Source organism: Paroedura picta, chromosome 16, assembly GCF_049243985.1.
Source record: "Paroedura picta isolate Pp20150507F chromosome 16, Ppicta_v3.0, whole genome shotgun sequence".
Classification (NCBI taxonomy): Eukaryota; Metazoa; Chordata; class Lepidosauria; order Squamata; family Gekkonidae; genus Paroedura; species Paroedura picta.
The window spans coordinates 25005615-25032331 of NC_135384.1; the positions used below are offsets into that span (position 1 = coordinate 25005615).

At 50.7% G+C, this 26717-nt stretch overlaps 1 protein-coding gene across 1 annotated transcript in view; it reads right to left on the reverse strand.

The window, feature by feature from the left end:
- The window catches only part of LOC143826380 (signal transducer and activator of transcription 5B), a 53445-nt gene continuing 26728 nt past the window's right edge, over positions 1 to 26717 (reverse strand). The window contains exons 2-17 of the mRNA XM_077315159.1: positions 17222 to 17359; positions 16444 to 16600; positions 15226 to 15315; positions 14859 to 15033; positions 12993 to 13123; positions 11978 to 12129; positions 11270 to 11425; positions 9928 to 10107; positions 8260 to 8347; positions 6900 to 7322; positions 5936 to 6030; positions 5646 to 5776; positions 4583 to 4738; positions 3430 to 3481; positions 2547 to 2654; positions 1 to 1684 (exon numbers count right to left, since the gene is read on the reverse strand). Coding sequence (XP_077171274.1) covers positions 1558 to 1684; positions 2547 to 2654; positions 3430 to 3481; positions 4583 to 4738; positions 5646 to 5776; positions 5936 to 6030; positions 6900 to 7322; positions 8260 to 8347; positions 9928 to 10107; positions 11270 to 11425; positions 11978 to 12129; positions 12993 to 13123; positions 14859 to 15033; positions 15226 to 15315; positions 16444 to 16600; positions 17222 to 17349 — 2349 coding nt within the window. The 5' untranslated portion in view covers positions 17350 to 17359 and the 3' untranslated portion in view covers positions 1 to 1557. The remainder of the gene's footprint in view (positions 1685 to 2546; positions 2655 to 3429; positions 3482 to 4582; positions 4739 to 5645; positions 5777 to 5935; positions 6031 to 6899; positions 7323 to 8259; positions 8348 to 9927; positions 10108 to 11269; positions 11426 to 11977; positions 12130 to 12992; positions 13124 to 14858; positions 15034 to 15225; positions 15316 to 16443; positions 16601 to 17221; positions 17360 to 26717) is intronic.

Genomic DNA, 26717 nt, shown 5'->3' on the forward strand with positions numbered 1-26717 from the left:
TTCGTGTTAAAATAGTCGGAACTTTATTGACTAGCAGGTATAAAAATAATGCTTGGGGGGAACAGTTCTTCTCCGGCCAGACGAGAGAGAGAAGTGGGTGAGAGAAGGCAAAGAGAAGTGGAAAGGGTGGGGATTGTCTAGACCAGGGGGAGTCAAACTGCGGCCCTCCAGATGTCCATGGACTACAATTCCCAGGAGCCCCCTGCCAGCGAATGCTGGCAGGGGCTCATGGGAATTGTAGTCCATGGACATCTGGAGGACCACAGTTGCTGCATTCAGCATATCCGTCCCCTTTGTTTTTACACCCAGCAAGGGAACCTCACTGAAAGAGAACCATTATTTCTGATTTTAATTTTGCACTTGGCTTTCATATCATATGTGCTTGTTTTCTAAAAGAGAGACAAGGGAAAAAAACAACAACAATGCCCCACTCTCCACTGAAGAAGAAGAAGAGTTGGTTTTTATACCCCGCTTTTCACCGCCTGAAGGAGTCTCAAAGCAGTTCACAATCGCCTTCCCTTCCTCTCCCCACCACAGACACCCTGTGAGGGAGGTGGGCCTGAGAGAGCTCTAACAGAACTGCTCCAACAGTTCTAACAGGATGGGGATTGCTGGCTGCATGTGGGGGAGCGGGGAATCAAACCCGGCTCACCAGGTTAGAAGCTGCCGCTCTTAACCACCACACCACGCTGGCTCTTGGTTGAACTTGGGCTACCTAGGAAGCAAAAGAGTTGGACGCAACGAAAGCCAGAGGTGCTAACGGCAGAAGGGAAGAGCTAGCGGTTATTTTGCAGCGAGCCTAAAAGAGAGAGAAACGGGGGGGACGACAACAAAAGACAACTTGGGGGGCGGGAGGGCCTGTCAGCCCCGAGGAGCCGGGGGTGACTGGGCTTGTGCATCTAAGGCGTCCGACTAGAAGCGGGTCTCCCAGAGAGTCAGTGCTTTTCACACACACCACACAAGTGCTTGAGTGCAAGAAACACAAGCGGTACGTGGGCCGCACACACCCTTCATCCCGGGCGCAGGGGGGGGGGGAGACACATCGGACGCAAGGAAAACGGTTTACCACAAAAAAAAGTAATAATTCTTCAAATAAGGCCTACGTCTCCTACGCGGCCCGCCGTCCTCTTTCCGCTGCCCACGGCAGGCCCCAAAGGCTTCTGGGTAAAGCACGGCAGCGCGCTGAAATCCGAGGAAGGGGAGATCGGAGGAGGGCAGGGGGTGATTCTCAGCACAAAGGAACCTCAGAAAACAAAAGCTTGGCGGCAGCTCGTGGCGTGCTGAAGCAGGAGGCCCGAGGGGAGGGAGGCCTCTCAGAAGAGCAGGCGGGGAAACCAAGCAAGACACGCTACGGCTTTCTGTACATGGGGGAGGGGAGGGACGCCCCCCCCCGCTCGCCCTTCGGACATCCCCTCGGGCCGAGGAGGGGGAGCCCGCCGGCCTCCCTGCGGGGTGAGCTAGCGCACCTCCCGCTGCCACTGCTGCCGCACAGAAGCGCCCCGCCCACCCCGTGTTTCACAGTCTGTGCATGGCCTTTCCCGGAGAAGGGCCGGGGGGTCATGACTGCGTGTGCGAGATCCACTGGCTGTCCATGGGGCGCCTCAGCAGCTCCTCCACGTGCCGCGCCACGTCCATCGAGTCGTCGAGATTGAACTCCCCTTCGGTATCCAGGACGGAGTCGTGGCTGAAGGCGGAGGGAAGAGAGAGGTGGGAGTCAGGTGGGCGTGCAGGGCTAACTGGGAGGAAGCTGTAACCGTAAGCTGCTAGGCTGTGCTTTCGGGACTGAAGAATCTCTCTCCTCTCACTATTGGGAAAGCCCTGTGAAACTCAGAAGTTTCGTCGGGGTCTGAGGATGCACGGAGGGCAGCATGGCAGCCTCTCTGAGCCTGGCTGGAGGGGAAGGTCGGGGCAGGTACGGAAATATCGAATCGAGCCCGGTCGGGAATGTGACCGTGCAAAGGGCAGACCTACACTTTCAGCGGAATGAGGTCCTGAGGAACCAGAATGAACTGCGCCACTCCCGACGGATCTTGGGGGTCGGGATTTGTTTATAATTCCCCTCCGTGGAAAAACAGTCACTGCAAGCTGAAATCGAGTAGAAAGCACTCCCCCCCCCCCTGCCAAGCTAGTTTTCTGCATGCAGGGTGGATTTAAAAGAAAGGATTAAAAAGGCCCGCTCGACCATCTCCAATCCTTTCATTGGTGCTTTATGCTTTACACCAGAGGCTGTGCAGAGGGAACAATTTTGAAGGGGAGGGAGGAGGTGAGGCATAAGGGACTTTGGGATACTTTGACCTATGAACTCACAGGTCATTTAAGAAACCAGAAGGCCAGAAATCTGAGAGCTCCTAGCTCAAATCCAGGGAGCGGAAGGAGAGAGAGCTGGGAAGGACTGACCTTAATGGAAGGTTTGCATCGCAGCAGGAAGGGAGAAACTACCGCAAGACTGGTGCGAGAGGCACCCGGGTATCATTTCCTCCCCGTCATGAAGCCTGACCCACTTCCATGGCTGAGGCAAGGAACCAAGCCGATTCTCCTCGACTTACTTCTGTGGGTATAAGTTGTAGTGGGTGGAGGAGCCGACAGCCGGGGATGGGGACTGATCCATGTATGCCGTCCCTCCGCTCGAAGAGTCCCCGGAGGTGGGGAAAAACCTGAAAGAGAGCGAGAGGTGCGTCAGAAGGGTGAGGGGCTTGCGTCTCCTGTGCCGGGCCTCTCGCTTGGTCTGCTAGACCCCCTTTGGGCCAGGGGTAGTCAAACTGCGGCCCTCCAGATGTTCATGGACTACAATTCCCATGAGCCCCTGCCAGCTATTGCTGGCAGGGGCTCATGGGAATTGTAGTCCATGAACATCTGGAGGGCCACAGGTTGACTCCCCCAGGTCTAGACAATCCCCACCCTTTCCGCTTCTCTTTGCCTTCTCTCACCCACTTCTCTCTCTCGTCTGGCAGGGGCTCATGGGAATTGTAGTCCATGGACATCTGGAGGGCCGCAGTTTGACTACCCCTGCCTTGGGCCCTGTATATCGAGGACCTTCCGTGTATCGAGGACCTTCCTCCAAGTTCAGGTGAACACAGCAGACCCCAGGTGACAGCCGGTCTATTCGGGTGGGCACCCGACAGTACATTTTCATGCCTGGGCAGCGGCAGGGGCTCATGGGGATTGTAGTCCATGGACATCTGGAGAGCCACAGGGTGGCCACCCCTGGTCATACCGTGTGCAGCCACTGAGACTGCATGTGCAATATTGCACAGACTCGGATTTTCATTCTTAGATTTTGTCGCTCAACCTTCGGGCCCCTGTCTTGCATTGCTGGCTGTGGCCGTTTCATCTCCAGCCCAGACGGGAAAAGACCTTTGCTGCCGCAGGTGCCAAAACGGCCTCCTACCCTTTGTGATCTCCCCTCCGCCCCCCTGCCACAATACTCACTCAGGCACAACTTGCTTGATTTGTGGCTTCACGTATCCATCCACGGCCTTTGCTGTAAGCAAGGAGAGACAGACACACAAACAAACCCATCCAGAGTTATCGTGTGGGGCTGGGCAAGCTCTCTGGGTCGCGGCATTCACAGGTACGGCCAAAGTGGTGGAAGAGCCTCCAGAGGCGCAGAGTGGACCCTGCCCCAGTCCTTTTCCGCACAGGCTCTTAAACTGAGCTCAGCCCAGGAGAAACCAATATCTTTTCAACTGTTAGCACAAGGCCCCTGTGCAAAATGCTACTGGCTGGTCCCTGTCAGAGCAGAGCCTGGGGATTACAAACCAAGCAAACAAAAACTCCCCCCTCCTAAAGACCTGAAATGAGAGACCTAAAAAATCTTAACTGCATATCCTGCTCAGGCAATTGTGCGTGTGTGTGTGTGTGGGGGGGGAGTATTTTAAAAGTCTGTGAAGGGGATTTGAAAATTGGCGCGGGAATTTCATCTGGGTACATGTGAGAGCAGTGGGTGGGAGATGCAGATTTACCCTTTGGTGCAAAGTGACTCCCCCCCTCTTAAACACCCCTGCAAGGTAGGACATGTCTGCACGTTCCCATGATTTTGGTCACACTAAGTCATCCCAACACTTTCTCAAAAGGGGTTTCGTGACAGCCCCGGAAGGATTTTGCCAATTGGGGGGGGGGGAGTAGTTAATCAATTGTTAATATATATTTTTAAAATTATCAGGTGATATGACCATATATGGCTATGTCAACCTCCCCCCCCTCCCAAAATAGCCAATGAGGGGTCTGGAGGGGGTGGGAAGGGGAGGGGCCCCGGTCATAACAATCCTTGTTGACCGAGGCTCATCACACATGGTAGTAACTGGCGTCCAGAGAGGGAAGTACTCTCATTGTAACTTAACTGGGGCAGGGGCTGAGTGGTGGATGCCTGCCCCAGCCTAGCGGAGTAGGCCGCTGGGCCGTTTCTGGCATGGAGGGGCAGGGGGCGACGGAACATCCAGTGGGTGTGTCCGGGCGATGTCACTTTCCCTGACATGTGACTCCCAGGGGCGTGGCTGGGAGGTGTGGCCTGCTGACATCACTTCCGGGGTTTCTCTAAGCCCGAAGAACATTTCAGGGGGTTCTCAACGCCAAAGACACTCACCAAGAACGGGCGTGTAGTATTTGGAGAAGGCCTCCTCCTTGGGACGCTCAGGGTACACATACTGGAGGTAAGCCAGGTCCCCGAGGCGGTCTGCCAGGGAGCGGATGGAGAAGTCGCGGGTGGTGAAGGGCATCAGGTTCCAGAACATCCTTTCGGCTGCAAAACCCAAAGTGAGCGACAAGGGGATCCCGTCATGCCGAAGAAGGAAACGTGCTCCGACACGAATGTGAGACCAGGACACAGGTTACGGGCCAAGCTCCGCGTTGTGACGGATTGCTCTCTCAACACCCTGTTCCCCGCCACTGGGGTATATTTCCCCTCCAAAATGCAGCTCTCTGATCCACACTGTCACTCTTCCATGGCCACCATGTGCAGCAGGGATGCCCCCCGAGCGACAAATGGGGTTAGGGGGCAAGATGATCCTACAAGGCAATCTCAGCCTTTCCTTTCCCCCTCTGTGAGGTAGCAGCAGCAGTTCTTTTGTATGACTGGCTCTGTCTAATCCCCGCAGACAGGGTCCAATCCTGCTGGCAGGGGCCCCTGGGAATTGTAGTCCATGGACTTCTGGAGAGCCACAGTTTGGCCACCCCTGCAAAGAAAACCAGTCACTTCTGGGGCTGCTCAAAGCCTGAAAAACGATTTCAGGGGCTCCTCCATTGTCAAAAGGCCAAAAAGGGCTGGAATAAAACATTGTGGTCCTGCAGAAAGGGGGAGCAGGGTTCATTCTACTCCAAACAGCACAGTCTTCTCTGTGTTCCTGGAGGGGGCCAGAGAAATGCCCCTTAGAAGTGTCCCACTCCCCAAACCCTAGTGTGAATTGCAGGGAATACGAACAATTGTGACAGTGTAAGCAAACACTTCTAGGAAAAATCGTTTTTCCTCCTTTGTGACTCCTGAGTAATAATTATGTCTCCTTTGAGGAAAAACATTCGGACCCAGGGCAGAAACGGAGTTATTGTTTGGTTAACTACGTAGTGGAAACTATTTCCGGAAAGGTCCCGGTCTAACACACGGGCAGCATCGAGGGCACCGTGTGAGTCTCCTGCCTCAGAAAATAACTCACCGTTATCAAATTTCCAGGCGATTGTGATGCCCCCAATTTCAGAGTCGCTGAACCTGAGGAGGAAGGTCCCGTCCGGCTTGTTGATCAACAAGTCATGGGCCTGCTGCTTGTTGACAAACCCTAGGATAGCCCTGGAGGGGAGAAAGAGGAAGGAAGAGAGATGGATGGACTCTATCAAGAAAGCCACGGCCTTCAGCTTGCAAGACCTGAGCAAGGCCGCTAAAGATAAGACGTTTTTGGAGGTCGTCCAACGTGTGAAGCTAAGAAGGCCAAAGGAGGAGAGATCTCACCCATCATTCCAATGCGGCTTCAAATGTTTCTTCAGGACTTCCATCACCCCGTCAAACCACTGCCAGAATGTGTAATTTCGCCCCGGAAGGTTCTCCTGGGGATGGGGGAAGAAAAGCAAGCATTCCCAGTTGTTTCTCCCACCAAAGTTTCGCCACAGCAGCCAGATAAATGCATGATGCTATTTTGAAAATTTATGAGAATTTTCCTCCCCCAGGAAAAAAACAATTCACAATCAGAGTAGTCATTGGTTCTGGTCTGACCCTCTGGGGCAGGGGTAGTCAAACTGCGGCCCTCCAGATGTCCATGGACTACAATTCCCACGAGCCCAGACAAATGGGATGGTTTGTAGTGTCTACAATCAAAGAGAGAGAAAAAACCTATCCCTAGGCTACTAAAAAGATTTCCAAAGTTTGTACAGAATAAAGTAAAGTAAAAGGATTCTTTGTTCTATGTTGCTTTATTGTAATGTAGAATCCAACCAGAACGGTTTCTAGAGAGATCCCTTTTTCAAAGGGTAATTTTCCTCTGTGGTCGTCTTCCCACTTGTAAGTATAATGGTCATCCAAATAGATAATTCAACACCTCTATTATATCGTTTAAAGCATTGGTGGACAAACTGTGGCCCTCCAGATGTCCATGGACTACAATGCTGGCAGGGGCTCATGGGAACTGTAGTCCATGGACATCTGGAGGGCTGCAGTTTGCCCACCCCTGCTTTAAAGCATACACCGACCTTTGGCTCTTCACCATAGGGATGCTAGTAATCCAACTGCTCCCCACCCTCGATACGACAGCCCCTCAAGTACTCGAAGATGACTATCCGGTCACCTCTTGGTCGTCTCTTCTCCAGGCTGAACAGAACCCTAGCCCTAACCCTCACCCTTTTCCTCATTCGTCTCGGCTTCCAAACCAGTCGCCGTTTTCGTCACCCTCCTCCCCCAAGCACCCCACCTGCCTACTCACTCTGTTGAACTGGGCCCAGGAGACGAGCATGTTGTTGTACTCTTCCAGGTGGCCGATGTTGCTGTTGAAGAGCTTCTGGGCCAGGAAGAGGAGGTTGTCCTTGGTGAGCCCCCGGCTGCTCTGGACCTCGGCCTTGAACTTCATGTTGAGGGCCTCGCACAGCTGGGACCACATGACTTTGTCCGGCACGGCAAAGGGCACACGGCCGGGCTCGGCGAACGCGTTGTCCCACAGCACCGTGGCGGTGGCGTTGTTGTCCTGGCTGCCGTGCACGATCACCACCACGGGGAGGGAGAGGGTCTTCACCTGGAAGACCAGCTCGTTGCCGCCGACGCTGAACTGGGACTCGAAGAGGATGGTGAACTTCTCCTCCGTCACCGACTCGGCGCCACGCCGGTCCGAACGTTTGATCCGCTTCAGGGACTGCGCAGGGAGGGGGAGAGGGGAGAGATCGTCAAGGGCCTGGAGGAAATATTAAGAACCTGGGGCACCAGTGGGAGGACCACCTGCAGAGGGAGACTATATATCAGCCTTTCTCAACACTCGAGACTTTATCGGAAACATTCAACCCCAGGAGTGGACCGATCGTGCAGGATACGGTTTGGGAAGCATCGCTGTGGACACGCCCACCCAAGGCCCCTCCCCTTCCCACCCCCTCCAGGCCCATCATTGGCCATTTTGAGAGGAGGGAATGGGTTGGTATGACCATATATGGTCCTATTGCCTGTTAAACAAATTTAGAAATTATATAAAAATATATACTACATTAAGGGCTGTAGAAGCGAAGGACGGAAGGAGTCATATACAGCTCTGACGGATGAACAGAGAAATGGCGAAGGGGACAAGACATTAAAACGTGGGACACGGTGCTCCCCTCACAACTCACTAGAGCAGCGGTGACCAAACTGTGGCTTCCCCGATGTCCACAGACTACAATTCCCATGAACACCTGGCAGCACAATGGCAGGGGCTGATGGGAATCGTAGTCCAAGGACATCTGGAGAGCCACAGTTTGGCCACCCCTGCACTAGAGGCTCCACCCAGCCCTCCTGAATTTCAGAGAGGCTTCTTGGCTCCCGTACACAATCCAGTTTCCCCCTGAAAACCGGTTTCAGAGGACTGGGCTGCAGTCAGACAGCTTGATTCAAATCCAGCACCTTAAGAGACCCAGGCGTCTGAGAGTCGAAGCTCCCTTCCTCAGATTCGTCAGCTGGAACTCGTACCTGACAAAGGGAACTTGAAGTCTTGAACACTTAGATCCCCCAAAATCTGGTTGCTAGGTGTTCTGAAAACCAAGAGGATCCAGCCGGGAAAAGAAAAATATGGAAGCAGAAAAACAAGGGTAGGAACCGTTTCTCACCATGTTGCGGAAGTGGGCACTCAGCGTCCCAGTCGCCTGGTGATACTCCATCACGCAGCAGTTGTTCAGGATGTCACCGCTGCTCTCACTGCCAAAGGAAAGCCGCATGAATTAGCAGGTTCGGCAGGATCAGAATCTTCTTACGAAGCTCCCCCAGGTGTAGAACTCAAGTCATGTGCTCCCGGTGGGGACCCTCAGTTCTTTCTTGGGCTTGGACGAAAGCTCACTTATTAATTTACAGAACAAACATGCAGAAGAAGTGGTGTGCAGACGCATGAAAGCTTATGCCTTGAATAAAACTTGGTTGGTCTTGGAGGTGCCCCTGGACCCAAGCTCTGTTCTGCTGCTTCAGACCAACAGGGAGACCCTCCTCAATCAGGGAAGTCAAACTGCAGCCCTCCAGATGTCCATGGACTACAAATCCCATGAGCCCCTGCCAGCATTCGCTGGCAGGGGCTCATGGGAATTGTAGTCCATGGACATCTGGAGAGCCGCAGTCTGACTACCCCTACGATTAGAGGGCCTGCCGATATGTAGCGGCTGGTGACATCTGTTTCAGTGTTTCTGAGGAAGTGTGTGTTCACACAAAAGCTCATACCTTAAATAAAACTTTATCGCCTCTGGACTCAAACTGTCTTCTGCAGTTTCACTGCTATCTACCTGAATCTTAATATTTTACAGTTCACCAGCCTAACCACAATAAAGTTGTGCAAATATACAAAGTATAAGTTTTCTTTCTTCGTTTTTTTTCTTTTAGGGGCATACTGTCCACCCTCAACAAAGATTCAGATAAGCGACAATCACGTCCTGGAATGTTCATCAACACTCTGGGCTTTCTCAACCAGGGTTTCCTGAAACCCTGGGGTTTCTTGACGGCCCTGTAAGGGATTCCCGAACGAGTGGGAGTTAATTAAGTCTTTAAATATATATATATATATATCTGTTAAATATTTATGGATATATTAGGTAAATATTTATTGTTATATTTGGTAAATATTTATTGATATATTTGTTAAATATTTATTGATATGACCATATATAGTCATGCCAAAATGGCCGACAATGGGCCTGGAGGGGGTGGGAACAGGAGGGGCCCCAGGTGGGCCTGTACACAGCTCTGCTGGGGTTTCTCAAAGCCTGAAGAATGTTTCAGGGGTTTCTGAATGGTAAAATAATTGAGAAAAGTTGCTCTAATTCCTCAGGAGAAAGCTGACAAACAGTGCAACCATTGTGCAGAGCGTCAACGGCCAGCCTCACTGGAAGGAAAACTCACCTGGGCTAGTAGCAAAAATCTGAGAGCAGGAAGGGATTTGAGCCTCACTAAGTGACAAGAAGTCCAAAGTATGCTGAGAGAGCAGGACGGCAGCAGTCGGAAAAGCAAGCTCTCGGAACTGCAGAGAGCAAGGCCTCGACTGGACAAGCCTTGTGCAATACCGTTCATGCTTCCTTCCTTTAACCGAAAACATTTCATGGCTCCCACGAGGCTCTCACTGCCTAAGACTTAAGTGCTGAGTGCTTTCTCCTGCTAAGTGAACTGAATTAGGCCGACGGCTGGTTCTGTCATTTTATTTTCGCCGCCTCCTCTGGTGAAGTCACTCGTTTCCCCTGCCGCTGGCAATACAAAGGGGGGGGGGAGAGCGGGGGGGGAGGTTGGGACGATGAACATACTTGCGGGTGCTCTCATTCTTCAGCAGCGCTTTGGCCTGCTGTTCGCTGATGATGGTGGCCTTCACCTGAGGGGGGTTCATGTGCACGTTCAGCTTCCCGCCAACCAGCAGCCGGACGGTGGCCGCGAACTTGGTTTGGGTCTTCAGCACTTGGGGAGGCTGCTTTTCGATAATGAAGGTGCTTCCGGGAGAAACAGAAGGCGCCGTGAGCAAAATATATAAAATATACACCTATATATGCATGAGCCCCTGGTGGCGCAGAGTGGTAAGGCAGCAGACATGCAGTCTGAAAGCTCCGCCCATGAGGTTGGGAGTTAGATCCCAGCAGCCGGCTCAAGGTTGACTCAGCCTTCCATCCTTCCGAGGTCGGTAAAATGAGTACCCAGCTTGTTGCTGGGGGGTAAACGGTAATGACTGGGGAAGGCACTGGCAAACCACCCCGTATTGAGTCTGCCATGAAAACGCTAGAGGGCGTCACCCCAAGGCTCAGACATGACTCAGTGCTTGCACAGGGGATACCTTTACCTTTATATATGCATACAAAAATGATTAACTGACCTTATCTGGAAGTATAAGAGACCTAGGTTAAAATTTCAAGATCCCCAGAATAAGATCATAAGGATCTAAGAATTCTAGGATAAAATTTCAAGATGCTCCGGATGAGATCGTAAGGGAGAAAATTTCGATGCCCAGGACAAGATAATAGGAGGGGGCGTGGAAATTCCCCATGTCCAAAATCGTTTCTATTCAGCTAGAACAGGCTGGAAAAACGAAATGGATAAAAGAAGATAGAGACACAACATTGTCTCTAACAGAGCAATCTTTTTTATCAATACCTCTGAGAATCTGGATTCGGTTAAATAAAAGAGATTAAAAAATAGCTGTCCTAAATGATCGTCTTGTGATCAGTATGTTAGAAAATGCCCAGATAAAGGCCAGACCCAAATTAGCTCCTGGAATATCACTGTTGGCCTTGTTATAAGATCTAAAGAATTTAGCCAAGCAGTAAAAGAAGGAAACGTTAAAATCTGGGGCGTGCCCAATTACAAATCCTTAATTCCTGATGGCAAACAGTTGTTACAGTTGTGCAGAAATGTCAGTTTTAAGCAACAGGCAAATCTTTAAGCAATGGGTTCAGTATCCACAGGTGAAACTATACGCTTGCAGTCAGAACTGTATGCTCTTGATGGCATACCTATTTTCCAATCCACTTTGATAAATGTTCTTGAACAGGTGAGACAGTCCACATTGTCTGCCGGCCCGGAACGAACTGCAGGAGGCCCATCACTCTTCTTAGAAAAGCAAATTCGGCAAGTACCCTCCTTCCCCCCCGCACTGGTTACCTGGTGACCAGGGCAGAGATGATGTCAGTGATGGTGCTGTTGAGGTCCGCCAGCATCTCCTCAATAGGCCCGGGGATGGGCAGTTGTTGGCACAGGTGTTCAGCACGACGCACTTGCTGCCGGTTCTGGCAGATGATCTCTGCCAGTTTCTCACACCTGGGGGGAGAAGAGGTCGTCAGGAGGCTACAGGGAGAGCGGTCCAGCCCAGAAGGCCCCTCCCAGGTCTGCTTGAATGGTAGCCAAAAGATCTCCATCGCATCCTTTTCTATGATTCTATTGCTTTAGGATGCTTAGGGCTGATCCTGCGTAGAGCAGGGGGTTGGACTAGATGGCCTGAATGGCCCCTTCTAACTATGATTCTAGCACTGGGAACTAAAGAAGTGTGGACAAGAGGCGCTGCTTCTCGTCCCGCTGCAATCATTCCGCACATGCTAGATAATGCGCTTTCAACGCACTTTAGAAGAAGATTATCCTGTTCCGCACAGGAAAATCCAGATGTAAAAGCACATTGAAAAGGGCGTTGTCCAACACGTGCAGAGTGAGTCTAGCGGAGTGGCCGTGTTAGTCCTGGTCTGCTCTGACTCACAAAAGCCCACACTGGAATAAAAAAGGTTACGTCCTCACCGTGATGCCATTTTGCTCTCTACAAACACCAAGCATGCAGATAAGCCGGGAGATCCCATCCGCCACCCCCATGCGGCTACCCACCAGGCTTGCAGGCCGTCTAAAGGGCCCTCGGGGGGGCCGCCGTTCCCCGCTAGCTGCTGCCGCCTCTTCCACTGGATCAGCTCGTCATCCAGAATGATGGTCTGCTGCTTGCGGAGCAGGGCGAGGGTCTGCTGATACTTTTCGGCCAGCTCCTGGAAGAGGAGGAGGAGGAGACTGAGAGTTAGAGAGCAAGGGCGTAAGAATGTAAGAAGAGCCCTGCTGGATCAGACCCATAGTCCACCTAGCTCAGCCTTCTGTCTTACACAGTGGCCAGCCAGTTCCCCTGGAGGGCCAACAACAAGGCAGAGAGGCCAAGGCCTTAATAGGAACATCAGGAGAGCCCTGCTGGATCAGACCAGTGGTCCATCTAGTCCAGCATCCTGCCTCACACAGTGGCCAACCAGTTCCTCTGGAGGGCCAACACCAGGGCATGGATGCCAAGGCCTTAATAGGAACATCAGGAGAGCCCTGCTGGATCAGACCAGTGGTCCGTCTAGTCCAGCCTTTTATCTCATACAGTGGCCAACCTGAACGGCCAACAACAGAGCAGTGAAGCTCCTGGCTTTGGCATTCAGAGGTTTAGTGCCTCTGAATGTGGAGGTTCCTCTCAGTCACCGGGGCTAGTAGCCGCTGACAGGCATGTCCTCCATGAATCTATGTAACCCCTTGTTAAAATGGTTTAATCCCATGGCCATCACTACATCCTCTGGCAGAATCCCCCATTTTAATCAATCTCTGCATCAAATCATATTCCCTTTTATCTCTCCTAAATCAACTGCTCATTTGCTTCACTGGATGCCCACGGGTTCTAATATTTCAGGAGAAAAACCAGTCTTTGTCCACTCTCTCCACCCCATGTATAATGTCGTAAACCTGTCATGTCCCCCTTTTAGCTGCCTCTTTTCTAAAATCAGAAGCCCCAGATCCTTCAGCCTTTCCTCATGGGGACGGGGCTCCAGCTCGCTCCGCCTCCTGGCTGCCCTGTCCCTCTGAACTTCAGCGTATCAATGCTCACCACGCGGTACTGCTGTAGTGTCTGGGCCTCACGGTGTAACCAGGCCTCCAGCGATGCTTTCTTCTGCTGCAACGTGGGCTCACGGGTCATGCGCTCCTGGGGGCTCAGTTGGGAAAGCTGCGTAAACTGGGCTGGGAGGGAGAAGGAGAAAGCATCAAGCTCCACCTCTTGCATCCGGAGACGCCTTCGATCCACCCGCCAGCTGCTCACCAGGACCCGCAAAGCGACTAGTGGAAAATCCGAACGCCCCCGCCCCTCTCCAGACCTGCTGGAGGCCCGTTTGCAACGACATCAGGACGATAAAAACAAATCTACAAATCAAACTGATAACGGCGAATAAAAGCAGACCCATAAAAACAATCCCAGCCAATTGACAACAACAACAAAAGCCAAACAGAAGGGTCCATAAATTAACACAGTCTAAAATGACATTGGTAGGCCCATCCTTGGGCTAGGAGCACCCAAAAGAAACCTGTTTGTCAAAAGCTTGAGCAAAATGAGAAATATTTTGGGTTGACACCAAAAAGAACATAGAAGTAGGTGAAGGGGAGGCTTAAAGGGAGAGAGAAAAAGGGAAGTACACTGCCGGGCTTGAACCTGCTCATGGAGACCCCAGCTAGTTCTGGGTCGTGTGGTTTCCCAAGCAAGAGATGAGCAGAGGTGCTTGGCCGTTGTTTTCCTGGCTGTAGCAAAATCAGAATCACACAGAGCTGGAAGAGACCACAAATTGACACCCAAGTCCAGCCTCCCCCCCTTTCTCAGGGACCTAAAAACCACACCCTCCTGCCAGGGGTTCATCCCATCTCCTCCTAAAAACCTCCAACGGAGCAGACTCCACCACCCTCTGAGGCAGCATATTCCATCCACAAACAGCCCTGTCAGAAAATGGCTTTCTAATATTGAAGTGGAACTCCCTTTCCCGTAATTTGAACCCATGGCTCCCAGCCCTTGTCTCTAAAGCTGCAGTAAACAAGTTGTCCCCCTCTTCAACATGTCTTTTATGTAATTAAACACAGCTATCCCATCCCTCCTGGCCCTCCTCTTCTCCAAGCGACATGTACCCAGCTCTCTCAGCCTCTCCTCGCAAGGCACGAATTCCAACCCCATAACCCTCCTGGTCACCTTTCCCCGGACACATCATAGAATAGAATAATAGAATCATAGAGTTGGAAGGGGCCACACAGGCCATCTAGTCCAACCCCCTGCTCAACGCAGGATCAGCCCTAAGCATCCAAGAAAAGTGTGCATCCAACCTTTGCTTGAAGACTGCCAGTGAGGGGGAGCTCACCACCTCCTTAGGCAGCCTATTCCACTGCTGAACTACTCTGACTGTGAAAATGTTTTCCTGATATCTAGCCTATATCATTGTACTTGAAGTTTAAACCCATTACTGCGTGTCCTCTCCTCTGCAGCCAGCAGAAACAGCATCCTGCCCTCCTCCAAGTGACAACCTTTCAAATACTTAAAGAGGGCTATCATGTCCCCTCTCAACCTCCTTTTCTCCAGGCTGAACATTCCCAAGTCCCTCAACCTATTTTCATTCTGACTTGCCAACTGTTTTCTTGAACTGCGGCACCCAGAACTGGACACCGTCCCAGTCTTCCTTGGTGGTCTCTCATTCAAGTACCAATCCAATTTGGCTCCTGAGCAGATCCAGCTAGTCTGAGCTACCAGGGCACTAGAGGAGAGACGCCAGTATGGAAAGAAAGCCCTGCTTCTGGTGACCACCTGCCTGCCTTCAACAGGCGGAGGCACAGGGAGCCGGGACTGCCGAAGAGGACCTTGGTTGGTAGGCTGGACAAGGCAAGTGGGGGGAAGGCTGCATGCAACTCCCCCTCGCCTCTTACCACCTGCCCCGACACGCACCTTGTAGGCGAAGGCTCTCCTGGTACTGGATAATGAAGTATTCCTGCGTCTGTTGAAGTTTCTTCAGCTGGTTCTCCGTATCCTGCGTGACCAAGCGGAGCTCCTCGAAGGTCTGGTTGATCTGCAGGTGCTTCTGGGAAAGGGCGTCGGCCGGACTGCTCACCTGGGAGGGGCTCTGGGGAAAGGGGCAGGAAGAAGGGGGCGGTGAGAGGGCACAGCTGCCGCACAGCCTTTGGGGTATATAAATTAAGTAAATAAATAATCAAGGATAGCTGATCAGGAGCCACCTCCTGACGCACCCCGGGAAGCTCAGGGGAGGCAGGAAAAAATTCATGTGGACTCTCCGCCCTTCTCAAGGGATACTCACATCCGTGGCCTCTCGCACCAGGCGCTGCTCGTGGTAGAGGATATGTCGGATGCAGCGCACCAGCTCCATAGGGCAGCGTTCGTACGTGTTCTGCACGGAAAGGAGGAATGAATGAATGAAGATTTTGGGAGAGGGGAAGCAGGGAGAAGCTGCCGCCTGCACAACACCCATGCTCACAGACATATAGAAAGGCTGCGTGATGTAAACAGAGCTGGAAGGCATTTAAGTGGCAAGAACCATCTGAACAGGGTGGGGGTTCCCGTGTCCTATATAAAGAATTTAGAGGATCCTGGTTAGCAAAGAGACATGTATTAGGGGGTTTTATGGGGATTTTATAGTTGTGACCCGCCACGAGCCTTGTGGGAGTGGCGGGCTATAAGTTAAATAAAGAAATACATAAATATATAAATAAATGTGATGCCATGCCCTCTGCTTTATTCGTGGGTAAATATAGGAGGTTGTTTGTGGGAGGATCGTTTATGCAGATGCGGAGTTGGAAATCTTGAGGCTGCGGAGCATGTAATTTTTGAATGTCACCCGGATAAACAAATTTGTGAATTTCTTATAGGGCCTGTATGTTCAGAGATACCCAGAAAAGAGAGAATGTTTTATCTAGTTAGAATGCTGGAGGGTAAGGATCCGGAGATCACATTCAAAGCGGTTAGGTTTGGCTGCCTGGCAATGAAGCTTCGGAAAGGATGACTAAAACACAGTTGAAGAAGAAGAGTTGGTTCTTATATGCCACTTTTCTCTACCCAAGGGAGTCTCAAAGCAGCTTACATTCGCCTTCCCTTTCCCTCTCCACAGCAGACACCCTATGGGGTAGATGGGGGCAGAAAGAGCTCTGACAGGATTGCTCGGTGAGAACAGCACTATCAGGGCTGGGACTAGCCCAAGGTCACCCAGTTGGCTGCATGCGGAGGAGTGGGGAATCAAACCCGGCTCGCCAGGTTAGAAGCCACCGCTCTTAACCACTACACCTCGCTAGCTCTACTGCCTGTATCTAGGTAATAACATACTTTATATATTTTAATAATGATGATGATGATGATGAATTAAGTTTTACTGATTTATGTAATATTTTATTACACCGTTTCTCCTATTTTTATGGTTTTTCTATAGCTAGTCTTGGACCACAAGAGGAGAGATTCTGGTTCACCCCTCCCCTCTCCCCTACATTCCTACTCCGGTCACTTCCTCCCCTCTGGCGCCACCTACCTGCAGCTGAGTGGCATAGTGGCCCAGCTTGATCTTCAGCAGGAAGCCGTCCTCGCCCACTTGATGGTCTGCCTTCTTCTGCAGCTCCTGGATCAGCCCTTCCAGCAGCTGCGTGGCTTTGGCTCCCTCCTGGGGATTGTCCATGTCGATGGAGTCCCTGCCAGTGGAGGGCACAGAGCAAGTGCAAAGCGTGTCATAGAATCACAGAATCATAGAGTTGGAAGGGGCCATACAGGCCATCTAGTCTAACCCCCTGCTCAATGCAGGATCATAGAATCATAGAATCATAGAGTTGGAAGGGGCCATACAGGCCATCTAGTCCAACCCCCTGCTCAACGCAGGATCACAGAATCATAGAATCATAGAGTTGGAAGGGGCCATACAGGCCTTCTAGTCCAACCCCCTGCTCAATGCAGGATCAGCCCAGAGCATCCTAAAGCATCCAAGAAAAGTGTGCATCCAACCTTTGCTTGAAGACTGCCAGTGAGGGGGAGCTCACCACCTATTCCACTGCTGAACTAATGTGAATGTGAACCCCTGCTTCTGCCCACAGGCCCCTCTCCCAAAAGGAGGAGGCAAGGGTGGCAAGCTCTGCCACCTCTCGGACTTTCCAATGACGGCCAGACTGCCTGGCATGTCCTATAACAAATACATCCCCTCCCAGGAGGGCATAAGCAGTGTATAAAAGTTCAACCTCTATTATGTGCTCCCCATCTCACCCAAACCTGTGGCAAGACGGAAGGGGGCCTGGGAATGCCCAGACCTCACGCTCACCTACCATGGTTGGCTCTCGATCCACTGGGAAAGGTAATGGCGCACCTCAATGGGGAAGTGCTGGCCGTAAAGGGCTTGCATCTGCCGCAGGGCATCTCCCTGCAGCTGCTGCGCCTGGATCCACACGGCCATGGCTCAGGACCTGCCGAAGACAGAAGGAAGAAGCTTGTCAAAAGGATTCCATCCGCCCTTTGCCAGAGACGCTCCTGGCCATCAATCAAGGAAGAGAATCCCACCTGGATAAAATATGAGGTGTTCATACATGGGGTGCCTGCCCTATAGAACTAGCCTGTCAGAGCACAAGGGAAGACACACAGACACAACCGGATTCCTTTTAGCTACATCACATTACGTTATTAATCCCGAAGCACTCCTACAGTCTTCACTGCATTAAAAAAGAAAGAAAAAACAGAGAAGGAATGAGGGCAGTGGGGTGAATGCAAGGCTCAGGTGTTAAAGAGACTTCTTCCCAAGTCAATAATGCAGAAATACAGACTGGAGGCGGGCAATTGCTCTGTCTCCCCATCCCAAAAATGTCGAATTGTAAATGTCATCCTCTCTGGGCACTTGAGAGGTCTGGGAGAGCCAGGAGGAAGAGACACGAGACCTGTTAAGTAGTAGGAGCAGACAGATTTTACTGTATTGGCTAAAGGCCTGAACTCTGAAATCCTGACTGTTCCCAAGAGGAGCTGTGCTTCCCAATTGTCTACCTCGTCCAACGTAGAAGCTCGCTGTGTTATGCAATGCGCAGTACTCGTCTAGCCCAAAGAGCAGGGGGTAGTCTTGGAATACGGGCTGCTCACACGGGTCAGAAGCATGCTGCAAACCCGCAGGTGCATTTACTGCCGCGCATGCGCCTGGGCTGAGTCACAGCCACAAACCTCCCCAGGCCAGAAAAGGGGTTCGGAAAATGGTAAAGGTTTCCTGATCGAAGGCGTTGCCAAGAAAACCCTTGTTGCTAGAAGCGAGGGGGAGGAGAAAGTGGAAGTTGCAGCTGCACCAGATTTATCCAGTCCCTCACATGCCCACACAGACACACAAACACACACACACACACAAAAACGTCAGCGAAAAGCAAGTGACTTAACTGGGGTGAATCTGACATGCTTTAATCGACTATCGCAAACGTATGCAGCACAACAGAACTCCTTCCACTCGGAACAATGCTTCAGAAATTGATCTTTGCCTGATTTTACGGGACTTTTATTGTTAGCGCGTGAAGCTGGAATGTCCGGACTCGAATGTCCGCCATCCATCAAGCGCAGCAACCCTGTCTACTGTTCAAGCCTCCGATGCAGCCTTTCCCAACCTTCTGTCAACGGAAGAGCCCCTGGAATGATTTTTCAGGCATGGGGGAGCCCTGAAAGTGGTGTCAGCTGGCCACGCCTCCTGGCCACGCCCCCTGGAAGTGCCATTCCCGCGTGCATTAACAGGCAGGCTTGTGAAGGATGGGAAGGAGGGAGAGGCCAGAGGCTCCCCTAGGCACAGAAACCAGGAAATAACTCAGTCATTCCCAAGGGTGGGGAGATTCCCTAGCTTGTGGATAAATTCATTAAGATAGGAGGGAAAAAGCTGCAGAGCTCCTCCTGAGCTCTTGTGAATTGGGAATCCCTGCTCTAATAATAAAGAGTGACACCCGATTTATGAGATCAGGCTTCTCTTTGCTCAAACCCACCCATGCATCATGCTCAGTAATGTTCGGTGTTAAAAATGAGGCAACTTATTTTCTTTCTTCCATTGCATCTGAGGAAGTTAGCTCTGACTTGCAATAGCTCATTCTGGAATGAATGCTTTTACTCCTGAAGGTGCCCGCGAATACCTTTGTTGTTCCGTCACAACAGACTCACACAGCTACCGCTCAGAACGAGATGAGTCCAAGCCTGCTTGAAGGAGCGGTCTCCGTTTAGAAGGAACTTCTCGATCAGCGGGGGCTGACCGGGGAAGGGAAAACACAAGTCTATTGGTACTCTGTTTCTTGTTACTGCACATATGGCAGAAGAAGGTCCAAGGCCAGCCCCAAATAAAGCTCAAGAACTAGCAATCTGCACCCACTTTGATCTCTCTACCCCTCCAAAACTCTGTCAAGGGCAGTGATAAGATAACTTGGAAGACCTGGCATGTGTGAGTTTTCTATTTTCAATGCAAATGCACACACACACACACACACACACACAAACAAAATCTCCCCTGCCCTGGTCTATTAAGATCTAAGATTCAAGAACTGGTTGATGGAATATTTGGAATGGAAGATAGGACAGGGTCACCGATGGTAAAACTGAGGCCGTCACAGCCCTTTTATGGAGACCCCTGATGGTGTTTTTAAGGTAAGAGGTGGTTGGCCATTGCTTGCCTCTGCAAAGCAACCTTGGAATTCCTTCGTGGTCTCCCATCCAAGCACTAACCCAGGGTCAACCTTGTTTGGCTCCTGAGCTCTGACAAGACAGGTCTTGCCTGGGTCATCCAGGTCAGAAAGGAGCATTACACAACCACAAAGAATTGTTGCAATAGTTAAGATACCTTACAGTTCCAGTGTTCCACCAATAACACAGCCTGGAGTGTCTATTTGTTATACATCAAAATGAGGGGTATAGAATATGGTCATACTTCAGGGGGAGGGGGAAACCCAATGAAAAAGGATCGCATCGCAGCACTTTGAGAAATTTCGTCAAGAACTGCCGTGTTGGCACGAGAACTGTTCTTCTGCTCTACCAGAACTTTCCTTCCATTTCTCCTCCTGCCGGTTTCGATTGCATTAAAAACCCAAAGCATATCCCAGAATCCTACCTTTCCCTAGTTTGGTCAAAAAATCTGCTGCATATTTCTGCAGTTAGGAGAATTGCAAAACTTCAGCTTTCAGTGGAAAATCATCTCCTGGCAGATTGTGCCATGTTTATCACTCAGGGATTCTGCGGTCAGACTTGTGAATGGGAGGAGATGGTAAATGTTTGATTGAACTTACCTGTCAGATGGGGTGGGGGGAGAATTTGCCTCTATGCTTCTTGATCCCTTTGCTTTTGTCTTAAACCTGACGCTGTGGGTAGACTTCTGAAATAAACGACTGAGTTGTTTTTTGGTTTCGTTTTTTTGCCTGTTTGGGGGATACTTATCACGGTACACAACACGACCACAATACAGTCTCCTCCCAATAGTAAAAATGACCGTTATCAGACTGAACAGCTTTGCAGAAGTCCATCAAAGGGACGGTAGAGGCAGCAGACTATTTGTTGGGAGAGAAGAGGCCGCGCATAACTTTGAATCAGCGTGAGAAAGATGCTGCTGCTAAGCATATATACTAACGTGCATGTTTTATCTCTCTGTGGAGGAGGGAGGGAAAATACTGCTGCACCGCATGGGTGTACTTGTGTATTACAGGACAGGACAGCTAGATAACCAGGCTGGCTTGATCTTGTTTGGGTCTTGGGAGCTAAGCATGGTCGGTCTTGGTCAGCATCTGGATGGGAGTCCACCAAGGAATCCCCAGGGTCGCCATGCAGAGGCGGGCGATGGGAAACCACCTGTCTTGAAAAGCTTTACCCACACGGCTGGTTAATAACCTGATCAGAATTGCACCTGCTTTGTAATACAGTCAATATCATTAACACAGTTGCAATTTATTTTTAGCATTAAGTAACTATTGGGAAGGGCTTCCCAACTTGGTTTCATTTCCCCGGGTGGCGAGAGAGACAGCAAGGGCGTAGAGTCACTCAGCGCACAGGAACCTGACAGGATCTTTATCCAAACAGAAAGGGGGACCAGTGTTCCCATCGTTAAGGACATCTCACCGGTTTCTATTTCTCCACCAAAATTTCAATGGTTTTGAGTGGACTTTTCTGCTTTTACACAAGGCTGGTCACTTCTCACATTTGAGGCAGCACATTCTAGGTACGCAGTGCCTTTACCACTGGAAGACAAGAAGAGCCCTGCAGCCTGGGTAATGGGGACTATTATTATTATTAATTATTATTATTATTAATTACAGCCGCCTTTCTCAACCTTCTGATCATGGAGTAATCCCTGAAACATTCTTCAGGCTTCGAGTTACCCCGGAAGAGATACCAGCTGGCCACGCCTCCCTGCCATACCCTGGAAGTCCCATGTTTAAAATGCTTGTTAAATAAGAAGTTAGTTTCATTTTTGTGTATTCAGTACCTTGCCTGAGCAAAACAAAGAAGCATTCATCTCAGCTGTCACAAAGCCCACCGTGGACAGTCTTCTGCTTGAATATCTAAATCCCTTTGCTTGTAACAGCCTTCCCCCAGTCATTTTCTGCTGGAAGGGCTCTGAGAGGGGGGACATTCTGAGAGGGGGAAAATCAGAAGAAGAGCTGGTTCTTATATGCCACTTTTCTCTACCAGCAGGAGTCTCAAAGCAGCTTCCAATCACCTACCCTTTCCTCTCCCCACAACAGACACCCTGTGAGAGAGGTGAGGCTGAGAGAGCCCTGATATTACTGAAGAAGAAGAAGAGTTGGTTCTTAGATGCCGCTTTTCTCTACCCGAGGGAGTCTCAAAGTGGCTTACAATCGCCTTCCCATTCCTCTCCCCACAACAGACACCCTGCGAGGGAGATGAGGCCGAGAGAGCCCTGATATTACTGCTCAGTCAGAACAACTTTCTCAGTGCTGTGGCCAGCCCAAGGTCACCCAACTGGTGGCAGAGCGAGGAATCAAACTCGGATCACCAGCTTAGAAGCTGCCGCTCCTAACCACGGCACCAAGAGCCAAGGGGAGGGAGTGTGGCAGATTCTGTGTGAATTCAACAATAAATAGTGAATTCACAACAGTGAATTCAACGGCAGACCAGACAAGATGAACAGAAAGCCATTCCTCCGCAGGTATATATTTTAAAAATTAACCCCCCTACCACCACCAACAACAACAACAACTGGAGTAAGCCCTTTGCGTAACTCCGGGGTTACTAGTAACCCTGGTTGAGAATGCCTGGGCCAGAGGATGGAAGACCAAAGTTCTTGCTAGTGACAGACAGTACGTTTGGCCTGTGAGTATCGGCAGAACCCCCCTACCACCACCACCAACAACAACTGGAGTAAGCCCTTTGCGTAACTCCGGGGTTACTAGTAACCCTGGTTGAGAATGCCTGGGCCAGAGGATGGAAGACCAAAGTTCTTGCTAGTGACAGACAGTACGTTTGGCCTGTGAGTATCGGCAGAACCCCCCTACCACCACCACCAACAACAACTGGAGTAAGCCCTTTGCGTAACTCCGGGGTTACTAGTAACCCTGGTTGAGAATGCCTGGGCCAGAGGATGGAAGACCAAAGCTCTTGCTAGTGACAGACAGTACGTTTGGCCTGTGAGTATCGGCCGAGGCGCACCATCTGCTCCTAGCTGCAAGGCAGACAAGGGTGGGGCAAAGGGTTCATCTTCTTACGACAGGCCCCTGGTCTGTTTTGAAGCTCAGACCGGGAGGCAGAGATCCGGGTTCCGCCCTATTGTGACCGACAGCCAGTCTGACCTAGAAAAGGTGACAAAGGGGAACATTTTGCTGCTGTTAAAGCACAGACATGGGAAGGGCACCGAGGCTAAGCAGACAGGAAGCCCGCCTGCTTTGCAGACTGGAGAGGGGAGGGAAAGAGAGGCACAGATTAAGCCCTCATCTTCCTATCCATAGATACAGCCCCACTCCCCCCAGATGAGATGCAAGAGATAAGGGAGGATTAGAGATCTCTCTGTGGCAGAAAATCGCTGATTGAGAATTTGAAATCTATGTCTTTCGTTTTAAATAAAAGCAGCAGGGGTAAGGAAAACAGAGAGGAGGAGTCTCTCTTTTTTTAATTTTTAATTTTACGGCCCAGCTGGATCATCTTTGGGGATACTGGTCTCCCCGTCAAGTGGGTCAGTGGGGTGGAGATTTCTGTTTTTAAAATAAAATTACTCAGAACTTAAGCCCCATCCTTGGCTGCCCTTACTCCAGTGCAGGAAACGTTTCACATCTGGCCAGATGCAAATATTGGAATGTCAGCCGAAACAAACCCAGACACTTCCAAATTTACCCACCGCAAAGCACATAATTTAAACACTAGATATGTTTGGACATTAGAAACAGAGTCCAGTAGCACCTTTAAGACCAACAAAGATTGATTCAAGGCGTGAGCTTTTGAGTGCAGGGACTCTTCCTCGGACTAAATGAAAAACCCTCATAACTGTAGAGACATAAGCAAATTGTGGCAAATTAGTAAACTGGGTCATAATATCCAAATTAAGCCACATGATGCCGTATGATAATTCTTTGCTAAAACAGCCCATCAGTCCTTTTGAGTTCAGTTGCAGTTCCCAAAAACATTGGAGCAATAAAACTGTCCACGTTAGTAATTAACGGCTGACACTTTCCGAGTTGTTGCCGGGAATGCATTTGAACAGAAACGTCAAAAGATGGACGAGGAACTGCAACAATTTTAGGGGGAGCCGGCAGAATTCAAACAACAGAAAAGGCTACAGGATAAGACGAACTGCCTCTGGCTTTTTAAAACAAGAAGAACATCCACACACAAGAGGCGTAGCCATGCTAGTCTGAGGAAAAGGTCAAGAGACCAGGAGCATGGTAAAGACCAACAGGGAATGAGCTCTGAATCACTTCTTCCCATACTGCTAGAATGTGAGTCCTCTGTCCTGTTCATTGAGAAGCAGAGTGATTTCAGATGTCAAATGATATTAGCAGGCCAATGACAATAGCAGGAACGGCTGGATCACCTATAGACAGCACAGGTGGAGGGGGGGGGGGTAACATCAGCTGGTTCTCTAGCTTGGGGCCAAGTCTGGTGAGGTAGGAGGGGAAAGGTCCGTGGATGCCAGGTTGGGAATCCCTGGCCTAGAGATCAATGGTCAGTAACCTCAAGAACGGGCAAAGAGGCAGGACTCTTACAGGACACACAACAAACCTGTGAAATCTGCTGCTATCACGGTGGGATTATGCAGAACAGCTGTGGAGGATATTCCCCGTGTTGGGCACAGAGGCAGTCAAATCCTGTATTTCGGATGCTGGGAACAAGCAGCACAGGAGGGACATCACCTTTATGCCTCGCTTGTGAAGCCCCCCCCCCGCCCCCAGGGGGGCAGGCAGCGCTTTCTCTGCCCGATCCAGCAAGGTTATTCTCGCAGGGATCTTGGGAACCCGCCCGGCGTTAGACATCCAGGCCGCTGTCAAAATAAATACATAAGTGTGATGACGGGTTGAATTCAGGCGGTGCTATTTCGGGGGGCGGCCCGGCTTCCCAACGGTGCCAGCGTCTATTTTGGCCCCGAGCAACGCTCAAGCTCAGCAGTTTATTTTCGGCCCCTGAGCATTTAAATCCGCACTCGGTGCCGCAGGCACAACAGACACAGTGGCTGGGGCGGGGGGGGGGGCAGAAAGCCCTATAAAAAGCAGACCTTTGCCTTGTCACGTTCAGGCCTGAGGCTTCACAGGGCCCGCCCGGTGGCCAGAATCTTCAGCGGTGATGCAAGAACAGCCGGAGAGAAGGTGCCCGGCGGAGGCAATGCTGGGCAGCCACCGGACACCGAAGCGCAGGGCACGCAGCCGTTCCTAGTTCAGAAATAAATCGGCGGCAGGCATCTTTGGTGCCAAAGCTATCTTAGCAGGGCAGAGGTCGGCCTGAGAACGTTCCCGCCGGCCTGCCAAAGGGACCGGTGTGCTTCTGTTGCGTTAGGAGGACAGAAACGGTCGGAAAACCAAACCCATCTCTGTCGTGGTGCCTCCCCGATGCTGCAGGCATACAATGCATGGCCCCAGCCTGTTTCGCTGCAGCCGCAGGGACTAATTTTGCACAATCCGAGCACCTCTGCAGTTTCTGCCATGCATCATCTGGCAAACAAGTCTTCCAAAGTGACTAGTCCACAAATAACATCTGCTAGGACACACGGACCCAGGCTAATTATTGCATCCTTTTGCTGACGAAGACAAAGAAGAAGACGAAGACAAAGAAGAGTTGGTTCTTATATGTCACTTTTCTCTACCCGAAGGAGGCTCAAAGCGGCTTCCAGTCGCCTTCCCTTTCCTCTCCCCACAACAGACACCCTGTGAGGTGGGTGAGGCTGAGAGAGCCCTGATATTACTGCTTGGTCAGAACGGCTTTATCAGTGCCGTGGCGAGCCCAAGGTCACCCAGCTGGCTGCATGTGGGGGAGCGGGGAATCGAACCCGGCTCGCCAGATTAGAAGTCCGCACTCCTAACCACTACACCAAACTGGCTTTACAAAAGTCTCCCTGTAGCACCATTAAGACCAACAAAGAAACAAGTTGAACAGTACACTTTTTGTGAATTTCTTTCAGGGAAACAGTCTCTTGAGCAATTTCACGCAGGGAGGCTAGTAAGTAACCTTGTTAATTTCGTCCAGCATCCTTCCATGGCTTTCTCCGGGTACCCAAGTATCCTCCCTTCCTCAACAATCATACGGATGTAAGAAGAGCCCTATTGAATTAAACTGTTGCTTCACCCAGTCTGTTTTGTACAGTGGCCAACCAGCTGTCCTCAAGAGCAAACAGTCCATGGAGATCAAGGTCTAGCACTGGGGCTCCAAGTTCTGCCTCCTCCGAATACGGGGGTTCCCTTGACTCACCACAGATGCAAGATCTGGTCACTTGCCTCAGGCATCCCTTGTCTTAGGTGCCCCTCTAGCTGCGATCAGCACGTTTCTCTCACATCTCTCCTCCAAATGCAGCCAGGTAGCTGCTCACCACTTAACAGGGACAACGACCCTCTACCCCTCAGTGCCACAGTGTTGTAAACAAGGCCTGGGAAAGAAGTCCTGATTGCAAAAGCTAACCGTGGAGAACAAACAAGCAAGTTGGCCACCGATGGAAGTAGGTTTTAATTTTAGTTCTACTAAACGCAACACTGTCTCTTTAAATTTCTTTTTGCAATCTTCAGCGCTTCCCCAGGAATGCTGTATGCTCTGAGACAACGCACATGTGTTCACAGGGAAGCACAGATGTGAAAAGAAATAAATATCCCTGACAAAGACTTCGCTGGAATTCAGCTTGTTCCGGAAGTTGCCCGGTGACCCTTTTCTCTTTATTTTTGGAAATTGTCCTACAGCTTTCTTGGGCAATGCAATGCACTGGTCGTCTTTGAAACGTTTATAACATGAGGTTTATTTGTGCCTTGCATTTTTTTCAAACTTCTTAAGTTTGAAAAAAGAAATTTAAAAAGACAATATTGTACTTTACAGCAGGGGTAGTCAACCTGTGGTCCTCCAGATGCTCATGGACTACAAGAAGAAGAAGAAGAAGAAGAAGAAGAAGAAGAAGAAGAAGAAGAAGAAGAAGAAGAAGAAGAAGAAGAAGAAGAAGAAGAAGAAGAATTGTAGTCCATGAACATCTGGAAGACCACAGGTTGACTACCCCTGCTTTACAGAACTGGCATGGTGTCATGGATAAGAGCAGTGGCTTCTAATCTGACTCCCCACTCCTCCACGTGCAGCCAGCCGGGTGACCTTGGACTAGTCACAGTCCTTGCAGAGCTGTTCTCACAGAGCGGTTCTGTC